This window comes from Zalophus californianus, chromosome 14 (genome assembly GCF_009762305.2).
Source record: "Zalophus californianus isolate mZalCal1 chromosome 14, mZalCal1.pri.v2, whole genome shotgun sequence".
Lineage (NCBI taxonomy): Eukaryota > Metazoa > Chordata > Mammalia > Carnivora > Otariidae > Zalophus > Zalophus californianus.
The window spans coordinates 21484-33615 of NC_045608.1; the positions used below are offsets into that span (position 1 = coordinate 21484).

At 59.0% G+C, this 12132-nt stretch overlaps 1 protein-coding gene and 1 pseudogene across 2 annotated transcripts; one reads left to right on the plus strand and one right to left on the minus strand.

Moving 5' to 3' along the window:
* Positions 1-2822: 2822 nt before the first annotated feature.
* Positions 2823-4772, plus strand: LOC118356279 (skin secretory protein xP2-like). Of its 2 annotated transcripts, XM_035723975.1 has the most exons (3): positions 2823-3010; positions 3251-3449; positions 3711-4772. In XM_035723975.1, exons 1-3 carry the CDS (start codon positions 2876-2878, stop codon positions 4493-4495), a joined length of 1119 nt encoding a protein of 372 aa, XP_035579868.1. In that variant the 5' UTR covers positions 2823-2875; the 3' UTR covers positions 4496-4772. The 2 variants fall into 2 exon arrangements, with proteins under 2 accessions (XP_035579868.1, XP_035579869.1); XM_035723976.1 differs by lacking the exon at positions 3711-4772 and having other exon boundaries at positions 3251-3636.
* Positions 4773-8920: 4148 nt separating this feature from the next.
* LOC113933930 lies at positions 8921-10787 on the minus strand (annotated as a pseudogene).
* Positions 10788-12132: the final 1345 nt, after the last annotated feature.

The following is a 12132-nucleotide window of genomic DNA, read 5'->3' on the forward strand; positions in this document are numbered from 1 at the left end:
TCTAATGATTTTGCAGCCCCCGGAGCCCCTGGATTTCCTGGGGTCAGAGGGAGGACTGGCTGTGGACCAGGACTGGGCTGGGGAGGATGCAGGGCCTTGTGGAGAGTGAAGGATGGGGCAGGGGCCGAGTCCTGGGGCCACTGCTCATGTCTAAAAAGGGCTGAAATCCCTGAATGCCCATGGGGTCCCTCATTACAGTAACGACCCCCTTCCCACTCGGGCATCCTGCTGGTGGGGCCCTCCTCCCCGGCCTCCTTCCCGCCCCTCTGACTCCAGCCAGGGCTGCAGCCAGGGACAGGCTGGACCTCTGTCCCGGCTCCTGCCAGGAAGACAAGGCAGAAGGAGGAGAGGAGAAGGGGAAGGGGCAGACTGATCTTCTCCCTGTCCTGAGTCGGCCTCCACTGATGCCTCCAGGTCCTCTGGCCCAGCCCTGCACTTAGCTGGACCCTGAGAGGGAGTCTGCATTCCAGGCCAGCTGGGTGGGGGGTATTCAATGACCTGTGCATCCCCAGGTGTCCTACCCACCTGGCCTTGCACCCTAAGGCCTGCCGCCCAGGGTGGGTGTGATTGCAGGGCCCAGCAGACTTTGGGGCCACAGAGCAGTTGGCTGTGGTGAGGAAATGTGGGGGACCGGTCAGGTGCAGAGCCATGGGTCTCATGTACATCCGCTGCAGGGCTGGTTCACCATACAGGTGCTGCGTGCAGGTCCCCTTTGCACACCTGGCCATGACACACCTGGCTGGCCCTCTCGGTGGGGAGGCCTGGGTGGCTGGTGCACCTGTCCCCCACCTACCCCTGGAGGACTGGCCACGTTCAAGCCTTCCCATGTCCAACCCTCAGGGACAGTTGGGAACCTGGGTCAAGAGAGGCAGGCACTGGCCCAGGACAACTGAGGGGTGCAGAGCCCAAGGAGCAGGGCTGCTCTCCAGTCGTAGACCAGCCCCAACCCTCCTCTGAGGTTCACTTTGGGGGTGAGAGCCCCTCAGATCCTCGGGGAGAGCTACCCACCATGTCCCATGTGGGGACATGACCTTGGCATCCCCAGGCATGTAGAGGCATGCACACCAGCAAACCCACCCACACGCACCACTCTGACTGCCCAGCTGGGGGTCAGAAGGGGAGGACACCCCGGGAGCGAGGTGAGGGACAAGGCGGAAAGAAGAAAGAGGTTGGAACAATGAATCATGGAACTCTACACCAAAACAAATGATGTAATATATGGTGATTAACATAACAATAAGAAAAAAAAAGAAAGAGGTTGGAGACGGCTGGGCCATGGGGCAGGGCATCAGGACTCCTGGCAAGGACCCAGATCCAGAGCATGGGGAGGGGAGACAGGCCAGGCTGATGGTCAGGGGTCCCCAAGAAGCCCGGGGGGTTGCCAGGGCACTGGGAAAAGACAGGGTCTGGGTTCCGGTGTCCACCACCCTGGGCACTTGGGAGTAGGAAGAGATACCCACCCCCAAGTCCAGAGGGCAATAGCCCAAAAGGCCTCAGCTTCCTCTGCTGTCACTTGGGCTGCAGAGATGCAGTGTCCCAAGGGTCCCACGGGCTTGTAGAAGAGCCTGTTGGCCTTGGATCTCCATCCCCGACCCCCTGTGATCCCAGTCTGGGGAAAATGTTTTCTACCCCCTCGAGGTCCTTCTCAGCAGAGGACAGACTTGGGGCTTGGGGGGGCTGAGGACCTGGGTACGCAGAACGGGGCAGAGCACTGGGCCACCAGTCTGGATACCAAGGTCAGGGCCCTCCTTGTTGCAGCCTCAGGGTCCCCATGTGGAAGAGGATCCAGAATCACTGCTCTGGTCAGGGTGAGGAGGCCTTAGGAAGGACTGGAGCACCGGGACCGGAGAGGGAAACGGGGACAAGGGAGGCTTCTGAGGTTTCTCACATCGCCCATGGAACCCACAGATCCTGCTCCTGGGAGAGACACAGACACAGAGACAGAGAAGGAGACGGAGAATGAACACAGGACAGAGGGAACCAGGAGAAGTCATAGACTTTCCTCCACCAGCTTGGAAATGACATCCCGGCATTTTGTGCCATTCTATTCCGGAGAGCGCCGTCACATAGGCCATCCACCCTGGAGGGGAGGGGATTCCACAGGGATGTGTGACCAGGATTCAGGGGTATTAGGGGCCACTGTGGGGACTGCCCAGCACACGGGCACAGACGAGGCCCTGGGATCTGAGCCTAACCCTAATGGGAGCCCCTGGAAGTCTGTGTTGTGAGAGGACAAGGTCAGAATCAGTTCATTACTACCTTCCCACGGGGGCTGGGACACAGGCAGGAGGGGGGTGGCTTTGCCTGGACCCCAGAGCACACCCAAGCCCCACTGAGCTGTGCCCCATGCCAAGCCCAGCTACTTGGCTCATCCATGCATTGCCAAGTATGCACCAGCCTCCTGTGATAGCAGGCACGGAACATGTGTAGAGGTCCTACCCCTGATGGCATCCCTAGAACTAGAAGCCAGAATACCCCGATGTGCAGATGGGGAGCCTGGGGAGGCCCTGAGAGGCACGGGGTCTGTCCAGGGTCATAGCCCTGGGCATGCGCAGGAGTCCGGTCTGAACCCAGCTCTGTGTCCTCACAGCAGGGACACCGGCTGCACCCAGGCCTCCCGGGGCTGTGGGTGGGCTGTGAGGGTGTCACTGTGTGGATGCGGCATGGGGGGAGGGTGAGCATTCCGCAGCGGGGGAGGGGGCCCCTCGGGGGGCTCTTGTGTGAGGAGGAAGTTAGGTAAGGGGACCCCAGGCAGTGGTGACCTCACTTCCCTGACAACAGAGCCCAACAGAATTTGGAACCCCGGTAACCAGGCACCCACATTCCACAGACAGCCCCCTGCCCAGCTCATTTCATTGGAGATCTTAATGGCAAAATGTTCACGTGTTGCCTGCCAAGGTCCCGAGGCTGCAGGTGGAAGAAGGCGCGCCTTGAGGACGCTGTCCCCCGCTGGGGATTTCATGTCAGGACTCCCCACCGCCTCTGGCCATTTGGTCGGAAGGACAGAAAGGTGACAGCAGGAGGCCCAGAGCCGGCCACCCAGCCCCACTTGCTCTGATGACCTGTGTAGCCCCAGGTGCCCTCCCTGTGTGAGTGTGTGTGTGTGAGTGTGCACATGTGTGTGTGCGTGTGTATGTGAGTGTGTGTGTAAAGAGGGGTCATGGGGGTGGGGACTGGGCAGGAGGACAGTGCGGATGGCCGGGCAGGGCTGTGATGCCTTGGGGCCGGCTACCGATCCCTGTCTTTGCAGAAGGCCACGGAGGACACGGAGAGGCAGCTGGCGGACGTGCCCTCCTCCCTGACAGAGGGGGTGACCCCAAAGGCATCCCAAGAAACAGGTGCTGGGGATTGCGAGGCAAGACCTCCGACACCACGCGGACCACCGTCCCAGGTGGTCGTCCACTGGACAGTGGTCCAGGAGCCGGAGCCCATGGAGGCCGAGGCCGAGGGTGAGAAGGGTGGGGCTGGGTGTTTGTGGTGTGTGGGGACGGGTCGGTGCGGCCCCACAAGGGAGGAGCTCCCAGAGGCTGGTGTGGGGCCACGAGCAACGACTGGGCACAGAGCACACAGCGGGTGGACTGCAGTTGGGGAGACGTCCCCGTGAAGGTTCCTTCCCGGCTGTGGCTTCTCTGGGAGGCCCTGGGCTGGGCTCTGTCTCTGCAAAGGCCCATGGAGAGTAAGCACAGGGGTGAGCTTTTCTCCTCTCACAGCTGCTCCACCACCTGAGGAGCCAGAGCCCGATCTGGAGGGAGGGCTGGTGCCTGCAGTGACTTCAGGAGGAGACCAGGAGCCGGCAGGTGACCCGGCACCTGCCCACGGAGAGCCTGGCGCTGTCCAGGAAGAACTGGCCCCTGCTCCTGCCGCAGCCCCTGCCCCTGCCCCTGCTGCAGTTCCTGCCACTCCCCCTTCCCCCACCCCAGCCCCTGCCCCTGCCTCGGACCTAGATCCTGACCTGGCTCCCGCCCCTTCCCTTACCCCTGCCTCTGCCCCTGCCCCAGCCCCTGCCCCTGCCTGTGCTCTTGTTCCTGCCCCTGCCCCTGTTCCTGCTCCTGCCCCTGCCAGAGCCACTGTCCCTGACCCAGATCCTACCCTTGCTCCTGCCCCTGTCCGTACTCCTGCCAGAGCCACTGCCCCTTCCCCTGCCCCTGCCAGTGGTCCTGTTCCTCCCCCTGAGCCAGATCCTGTCCCTGCTCCTGCCCTGGATCCTGCACCTGCCACTACTGCTGACCCTGTCCCTCCCCTTGCCCCTGCCCCTGTCCCTGCCCCTATCCTGAGCCCTGCCCCTACTCCTGCTCCTGCAGGGCTCCCACAGCCACATCCAGAGCCCACAGCCCTGCAGGGAGAGCTCCTTGTACAATCACCCTTAGTTCCATCCCCGGAACCCGAGACCCCGCCCGATTGTTTCATCCCCTCCCCCTGTGTTCTTTCTCTCTGGTACATATTAACTGTTATTTTATCCTTCCATGTCCTATATACTGTTTATTATTTGTTTTAAATAAAATTACTTGTTTTCAATTGAACACGTCTTGAGCATTAAGTACATGCCCAACGCTGTGCCACCACACCCCAGAACATTGCCGCAGAATATCTCATTCCCCAAAGGAGTCCCCGAACCAGAAGCCCTCCCTGCCCATTTCTCCTGCAGCCCAGACCCCGGTGACCCCTAAGCTGCTTTCTCTCTCTGTTCCTTTACCTATTCCTGATGTTTCTGTAAGTGGAATCACACAATAGGGGCCTTTGTGTCTGCCCCCCTATTTTCAAAGGGGACTCGTTTTCTTCTGTGTTTATTTGTCATAAAATTTCCCTTATTTGATATTGAAATCCCCGACGGATGACACATCAGATGGAATCATAGAGGCCACTTTAGGAATTAGGGGCACAGTCTCGGGGCCGAGACCCCTGGTCCTGCTGGGACACCACAGCCTGAACCCAGACAGGACAGGGCTGGTTCCTCCTGAGACCCACACAGAAACCAGGGAAATGCAGAAAGCTGGAAGACACACCACAAAGGGCAAAAGCATTGCTCACAACCCAAGGCCAGAGATAGGTTTCACCTGACTCTGGTCCAAACCACGCTCCAAGTCACTGGGTTCCACAGGGACGGAGACCAAACACATGCAAGTCCAAGGCAGAAGGATAGGCACGCAGGGAATATGGGTCAGAGATGCGGGAGCTCATGGGGAAGGACTCCGGCAAAGGAAACCCTATGGAGGCAGCGCTGGTCACCCTCAGACTGGCAGCTGTCTGGTCTGGGGACCAGCAGCCCTGGGGAGAACATGAGGAAGTAGAGGTCCCCTGGAGAGAAGGGTGACAGGCACCCCTGTCTGGGAGAACAGTGAGCAGCACCCATCCCAGGCCACAGGTGCACCCATCCTCAGCCTCGGACTCAGCCCCGGAAACTCTGGCTCGGTTTTTCACACACCTATTGTCAGGAGTGTTCATCACAGCGGTGCTGGAGAGAGCAGGGAATGGAACAACACTAATGCCCAAGGAGATGGATGGGATCCACGGTCCCAGTTCTCATGACAGAATGCCCTGCAGCTACTGTCCCGGTGTCATCCGGGGCACAGGATCCGGGAAGCCCCTCCTGAGACCCACCCCTCCTGCCACCCTGCCCCTGGGAACATTGGGAATTGTTTGAGGAGGAGGGGGAGAGGATCCAGGATGACAGCGGGTCCAAGGAGAAGGAAGGTCAGCACTGGGAGGACAGATGGACGTGCCCTGAGCCACCATCCAGGGCCCGGGCTGTGATGCCCTCGGACCTCACCCCAAATAAGGACTCCTGATTTATGGACCCAGCTTCTGTGGTTTTACTCCCTCCCTCATTCATTCTCTCCCTCATTCATTCCCCACCTCCAACCCTCCCCTCCCGCCCCCTCCCTCCCTCCCTCCTTCCTCCCTCATTCAGCAGAGGATCTGGGGTCCCTGCTGTGTACTGAGCACTGGGGCTTCATCAGTGAGCACCCCCCAACCCACATGGTCACGTCCACTGTGGGAGGTGACGGGGGCAGTCCTCAGGGCTAGCACTGGTGATGAGCACCAGGAATCTGCTCCTGAAAACACAGGCCAGTTGCACAAAGAATGGAGAGACCCATGCTTAGCACTTCCTCTAGAAAAATCTAGTCCTGAAAAGTGATGAAAAGTAAGTATATCCTAGATTTCATGCGATGTGAGTTCTAATGGCAGGTACCTACTGATTCCTAGAACCAACAAAGAGTAAATCATCCAGTGTCGACTGGGGTGTTGTGACCCAACTTTTCTGACCAAATGACACGTTTCAGCCAACATCTCCAGGGCCTCTGAGTTTTCCCAAGGGTCTCTGCGATTCTCTGATCCTTCCATCAACCTCCTTGGGAAGCTCTATCCTGTCATCTTCCTTGTCTCCTGCCTCTTCTGGGACCCTTCCGTGGCCTCCCCACCAGGGCCACCCCCACCAGGACTCCCTGTGCCCCCTGGCCTGACGCCCACATCCCATGCTGGGTCCCGTGAGCCCGGTGCTTTTTGCAAGGACTGTGTGCTCCCTCTGGGGTCACTTGGCATCTCTCTTGCAGTGGCCTGCATCTTCCTGTGCTGGGTCTCCTCTGAGCAGTCTGTGAGGCCAGACTGTACCCATGTCACGGGCATGGAAGCGAGAGTCCAGAAGGTCCAGACGACCTGCTCCCAGTCCCAGCGTGTGGAGCATGGGTCAAGGATGGTCCGCGAGCAGAGGAAGACTTGGGCCCAGGGAGACTGAGGGAGGATGTGGCACAGTGAGCCTGCAGGAGGAGAGTGAGCACTATGTGGGCCTGGTGCTCAGACCTGCTGGGAGACCGCATCTCACCCACAGCAGCTCTGTCCCCAGGGCTGGAGGGTGTCAGGGTAGCCACCCTCTGAGGCTCTAGGCTGACAGTGACTGGCAGGAGAGGAGGTGCACCTGATGCAGGAGAGAACCCTCAGGCAGAGAGGAGGGGGCAGGTGCTTCCCCAGCAGCTGGAGGAACTCAGGGTAGCCACCCTCCCAGGGTGCAGGATGGCAGTGGCCGGCAGGGGAGGAGGCACCTGGTGCAGGAGAGAGCCCTCAGGCAGAGAGGAGGGGATAGGCTCTCCCCCAGCAGCAGGTGCACTGGGGCAGGCTGAGGGGGCATCCGTGGAAAGCAGTGCCTGCAGCTGGGGTCTCCACACAGACCCCCTCCTCAGGCTCAGCACAAGCTTGTCTGGATGGCCTTTGTCCCCCAAATACAAAGTCTGGCCCAGGACCCTCCTCAAGCCCTGACTCCCAATCCTTTGACCTCAGCTCAAGTGACAAGAAATGGCCAATAGTTTAGGTGGGGTTGGGTGCACAGAGACATTTGCTTTTCTGGCCCATGCTGTAACATTGCTGGCAATTTAAAGATCTCAGGGCTTTGATTCAAAAACGGTAGGATGCCGGGGACCCCAGTCGGCTTTCTGGAAACCTGCCTCTGGGCCTTGCAGCCCTCCCATCCCACCAGTTCTGCTCAGAATCCCTCCAGGTCACAGACCCACAGTCTTGGCTCCTCAGATGGCCCGGACGATGCACCTTCAAAAAGCGATCCCGGTGGGGCAGCAGGACACACTGTGGATTCCAGCAAATACACCTCCCAGAAACTGAGGGTGCTGCTGGACGAGCTGTCTGAAAACAGCCATGTCAGGGTTCCAGGAAGATACCAGAGGCACAGGAGTAACTGAGGAGCATCTGAAGGTCAGGTAGGGGCAGTCAGAGCTTCCAGACCCTTCTTCCCTAAAGCTCCTCATTCCTCAGCCTTTCTTCCGGTGATTCTGCCTGGTTTCTATTTGCCCCAACTCTTATCCATTGCCTTAGGCAGCAGAGACTCACGTATGCCTTTAAATGTTTTGGACATTGAATGTCCTCCAGTAGCCACTTCACTACTGGGAAAGTTGGTAGCAAGCAAGAAGTCCCAGAGGACTCCAAGGGTCTGGACTTGGTGTTTCCCTCTCCTGAGATGGGGACACCTGTGGGAGGTGCAGGTGGTCAGCTGGGGGAGGGGGGCAGGCACCTGACGTGGACAGATGGGGCATAGGTGAGGCCCGAGGCCCCCGGGGTATGTGCCTGGCATCCGGACTGGACAGGTCTTCAGAGCTGCAGACTGGCTGGGATCATCTTCAGGCTGAGGAGGAAGGTGAGGGGAACAGAGGGGACTGAGGAGCTCAGACAGGAGAGGGCTGAGCCACACTTTTGGGGGAAAAGCGGGGTTAGGTTCAGGCTCACAGGGACAGACCTTGAGGCCATTATGCCATGTGAAATAAGCCAGTCCCTAAAGGACCGACACTGGAGGACCCCACTTGTGAGGGATGGAGAGCACTCCCATCACAGAGGTGGAAGGAGCTGCTGGGTGCCGGGGCTGGGGAAAGGGAATGGGGGGTTAGGGTCTCGTGGGTAGAGGTTGAGTTGGGGATGATGAAAACATTGTGGCAATGGACCGGAAGTAGCCGGTGCAGAACAGGGAATATACTTATTGCCACTGAAACGCGCTTCATGGTATCAACTGTATGTCCATTATACCACAATACAAAAGAAGTGAGTCAGGACGTCGGGGCCGTCACGAGTCCCTGGAGGGCCCAGGAGCCGGGAGCCTGTATCTTAGTTCTCGCTCTCACGCTCTGCCCCTTGTTGGGTGACTGAGCTCAGTAAGTGCTTGCTAAGACACAGTGCAGGCAGCTGGTCCAGAGAAAGTGCACAAGTGCAAACCCACTGGGGGGCACTGAGGAATCCCAAGGGGACGTGCATCCAGATGGAGCGAGTGCCCACATTTCACAAACACCAGCATAGAAATAGCCATTTATTTTTTTTAAAGATTTTATTTATTTATTTGAGAGAGAGGGAATGAGAGACAGAGAGCACGAGAGGGAAGAGGGTCAGAGGTAGAAGCAGACTCCCTGCTGAGCAGGGAGCCCGATGTGGGACTCGATCCTGGGACTCCAGGATCATGACCTGAGCCGAAGGCCGTCGCTTAACCAACTGAGCCACCCAGGCGCCCAGAAATAGCCATTTAAAACCAAGGCAGGAACCTTATATAGCCCAGAGGGCTCCACACTCCTGGAGGCCGAGCTAGTGGCCACGGCCAAGGCCTCTGGTGGTGAGGGCACTGGGGGTCTGAGAGGTGACTCGGCGCACCCTGACCCTGAAGCCCCATGGCTGCGGTGAGGTGTAAGGACTGGGAGGGAAGACCCGGCCAGCGCCTGTTCTGGCTCCATGGCTGCTACAGGGCTGCTCCCAGCCCCAACAGGCAATGTCTGTTTAGAACCAGAGAGAAAACCTTTTCCCTCAATCGTTCTTTTTAAAGATGGTTGCTCAGCATTGACACAGAAAAACCTCTGACATAAAACTGGAGCCGTTCACAGTTGCAAATGACCCCGAAATGATCAAAATGTAGTGACCACAAAGAGAAGAACGTGTGCCCCCAGGCAGGCCTCCTGTGCACAGGGGTGCCTGGGGCGTTGGCGTGCCCGTGCAAGCAGTGCTGGGCTCCACACTTTCCCTCAAGGGGACAGAAGTAGGAATCTGCTCTGACAGCTCCGCTCAAGGCAGCACCCCCTGATGGAGACGGGGGCAGCCCCTCGTGACTTCCAGATGTCCTGGTGATTCTTGGGCACAGCCATGGATCTCAGCTTCTTCATGACCCAGGGAATGATGGGGGGCCAGCCCAGGAGCCTCAGGTCCCGCAGATCCTCCAGGGGACAGCCCAGCAGCCGCGGGTCCTGCATGGCCTCTGGGGGCAGCCCCTCATGAGTTCTGTGTGTCCTGGTGATTCTTGGGCATGGCCCGAATCTCAGCTTCTTCATGACAGGGGCAGCCCAGCAGCCGCGGGTCCCACAGGTCCTCCAGGGGACAGCCCAGCAGCCGCGGGTCCTGCATGGCCTCTGGGGGCAGCCCCTCATGAGTTCTGGGTGTCCTGGTGATTCTTGGGCACAGCCATGGATCTCAGCTTCCTCATGTCCCGGGGAATGATGGGGGGGCCAGCCCAGCAGCCGGGGGTCCCACAGGTCCTTCAGGGGACAGCACCTTCATGGGCCCATGGTCCAGCAGGTACCTGTTCAGGTGGCTCTCATCGGGCCACACGGCCTCAATCCCATTGGCCCAGCTGACCACCATCGCCTGGTGACAGGCCGAGGTCAGTCGGGGAACCTCCACCACCAATCCCCCAAAAAAGGCCCCCATGTAGTAAAAGTTGCCCTGGTCCCTGGGGATGTGGGTCTGGGACTGTGGCCAGTGCTCATAGCTAAAGTCCTCATGGGCTGCCCAGTAGAAACCGGGGTGTGGGGTGCCAAAGAGGGGGAACAGGATCTCCATGCCCACGTGGTCCCAGAACTTCATTCCAACATCCACGTCCACGCACACCAGGTCTTCCACGTCACAGAGGAAGCGCTGCTCGCGGAAGCGGTGATCATCGCTCTGTGTCGCATGGACACATCCTGCTAGTGCAGGACGCCACGGACCTCAACGACCACCACCCTCTGGCCCTCCCAGATCGGCACATGGGGCACAGCAACCAGCTGGTCAGTGAAGACGTAGTAAGTGACCCTGTGTCCACCATGAGGACCACCACCCTCCGACCCACCTGGAGGGGCACACAGGGCCCGGCAGCTGGCTGATTGGTGAAAACCTAGTAGGTGACCCTGTGCCCCACCATGAAGTGCTTCTCTGCCGTCTGCAGGAACAGCTCCAGGAAGACCACGTATCCACAGGGGCAGTGGACAGGGCAGGAAGAGGGTCACTGCCAGAGGCTGGCAGCAGGACCCCAGAGTTGGGGGCCATGGACGTGTGCACCTTCGTCAAGGGGGCAGGCCCCGGGCTGCTTTAAGCAACAGCCACCTCCTGACCTTCCTGAGGGAGTCTGCCAGCAGGACCTCCCTAATGTCTGTTCCCAGAGATGGGGGCCATCAGCACCCCATCTTCCAAAGGGGAGCCTGAGGCTTCAGAAGCTGGAAACCCATGCAGCCCCACAGTCAGCATGCTGGAGCCAGGAACACTCCCCCTGTGCTGAGCTCCTGTGCAAACCCTGCAGGTGCCCTCCACTGGCCGCCCCCCCTGCAGATCCCGTCCCCACCTTCCAGGAAGGAAGCACCTTTGGGCACAGCCCTCATTTCTATGTCTTACAGAGCAGCTAGAATCAGCAGGGCCGGCCACCTGTCCCACTTTGCTTTGAGTGGGCTGCCGCTGGCCCCCACAGACCTGTCTCCACTTCCTGTAGGGTCCTCCCTGGAAGGCTACTGCGCATCCTGCTGACAAGGTGCTCAGTAAGCCACTGGTATTCCTAGCAGGGGTCACCCTCAAACTCTGCCACATCAGGAATCAGGTCCAGCCCGTGGACAGGGAAGGCAAAAGAGGACCCCAGGAAGAGAGGGGGCTTGCTTAGACCCCAGGCTCGAATCCAAGGGTGTAAGCCTCCATGTCCAGGTCTACATCTCCCCGGCCCCAAAAGATTCAAAGTCTTGTCCAACCACGTCCCATGGCTGGTCCCCCTTTAAGGGTACTACCTGCTCCCCCCTGTGAGGACAGCAGCTCCCCCATTATCAGCAAGTGTGGGGAGCCCCTCTGAGACTGATGTGTTTGCATAGGCACTAAGGCTACTTCCCTGGGCCTGCCCCATACCTGGCAGGTTAGTAAATCACTCACACAGGGAAGGCGGGCACTACATTTAAATAGGGGACAAGAACATTCAACCAGCAGACATGAGTCAGGTCACCAGAGGGCAAGTCCAGACCCAGCCAATGGGGCAACAAGCCAGATATGAAGCAGGGGATAGAAGAGTGATCCTGGCAGAAGGCACAGCAAAAGCAAAGGCTTGTAGTCAGGCCCAGGGCACATGTGGGATGACCACACACTTGGGTGGCCCACAGAAGGGGGGGGCCGTGGTGGAAGAGGTGAGGCTGGAGAGGATGGGCAGGAGGGGAGCAGACCACAGAGAGGCCCAAAGGTTATGTTCCGAAAATATCACTCTAGTTACCAGAGGAGAATGGGTTCTGTGCAGTAGAGGACAGGTAGACCCTAAATCTAACCCGAACCCTAACCTTACCCATACCCTAACCCTAACCCGCACCCTAACCCTAACCCGTACCCTAACCCGAACCCTAACCATACCATAACCCTAACCCATACCCTAACACTAACCCA

What these genes read in the sequence shown, in the direction of transcription:
- LOC118356279 (XM_035723975.1), top strand. Translation starts at nt 2,876, where the DNA reads ATGTTCACGTGTTGCCTGCCAAGGTCCCGAGGCTGCAGGTGGAAGAAG. An exon ending in TTGGTCGGAAGGACAGAAAG is followed by an intron (nt 3,011 to 3,250) that starts GTGACAGCAGGA and finishes CTGTCTTTGCAG; the next exon opens with AAGGCCACGGAGGACACGGA. An exon ending in CATGGAGGCCGAGGCCGAGG is followed by an intron (nt 3,450 to 3,710) that starts GTGAGAAGGGTG and finishes CTCCTCTCACAG; the next exon opens with CTGCTCCACCACCTGAGGAG.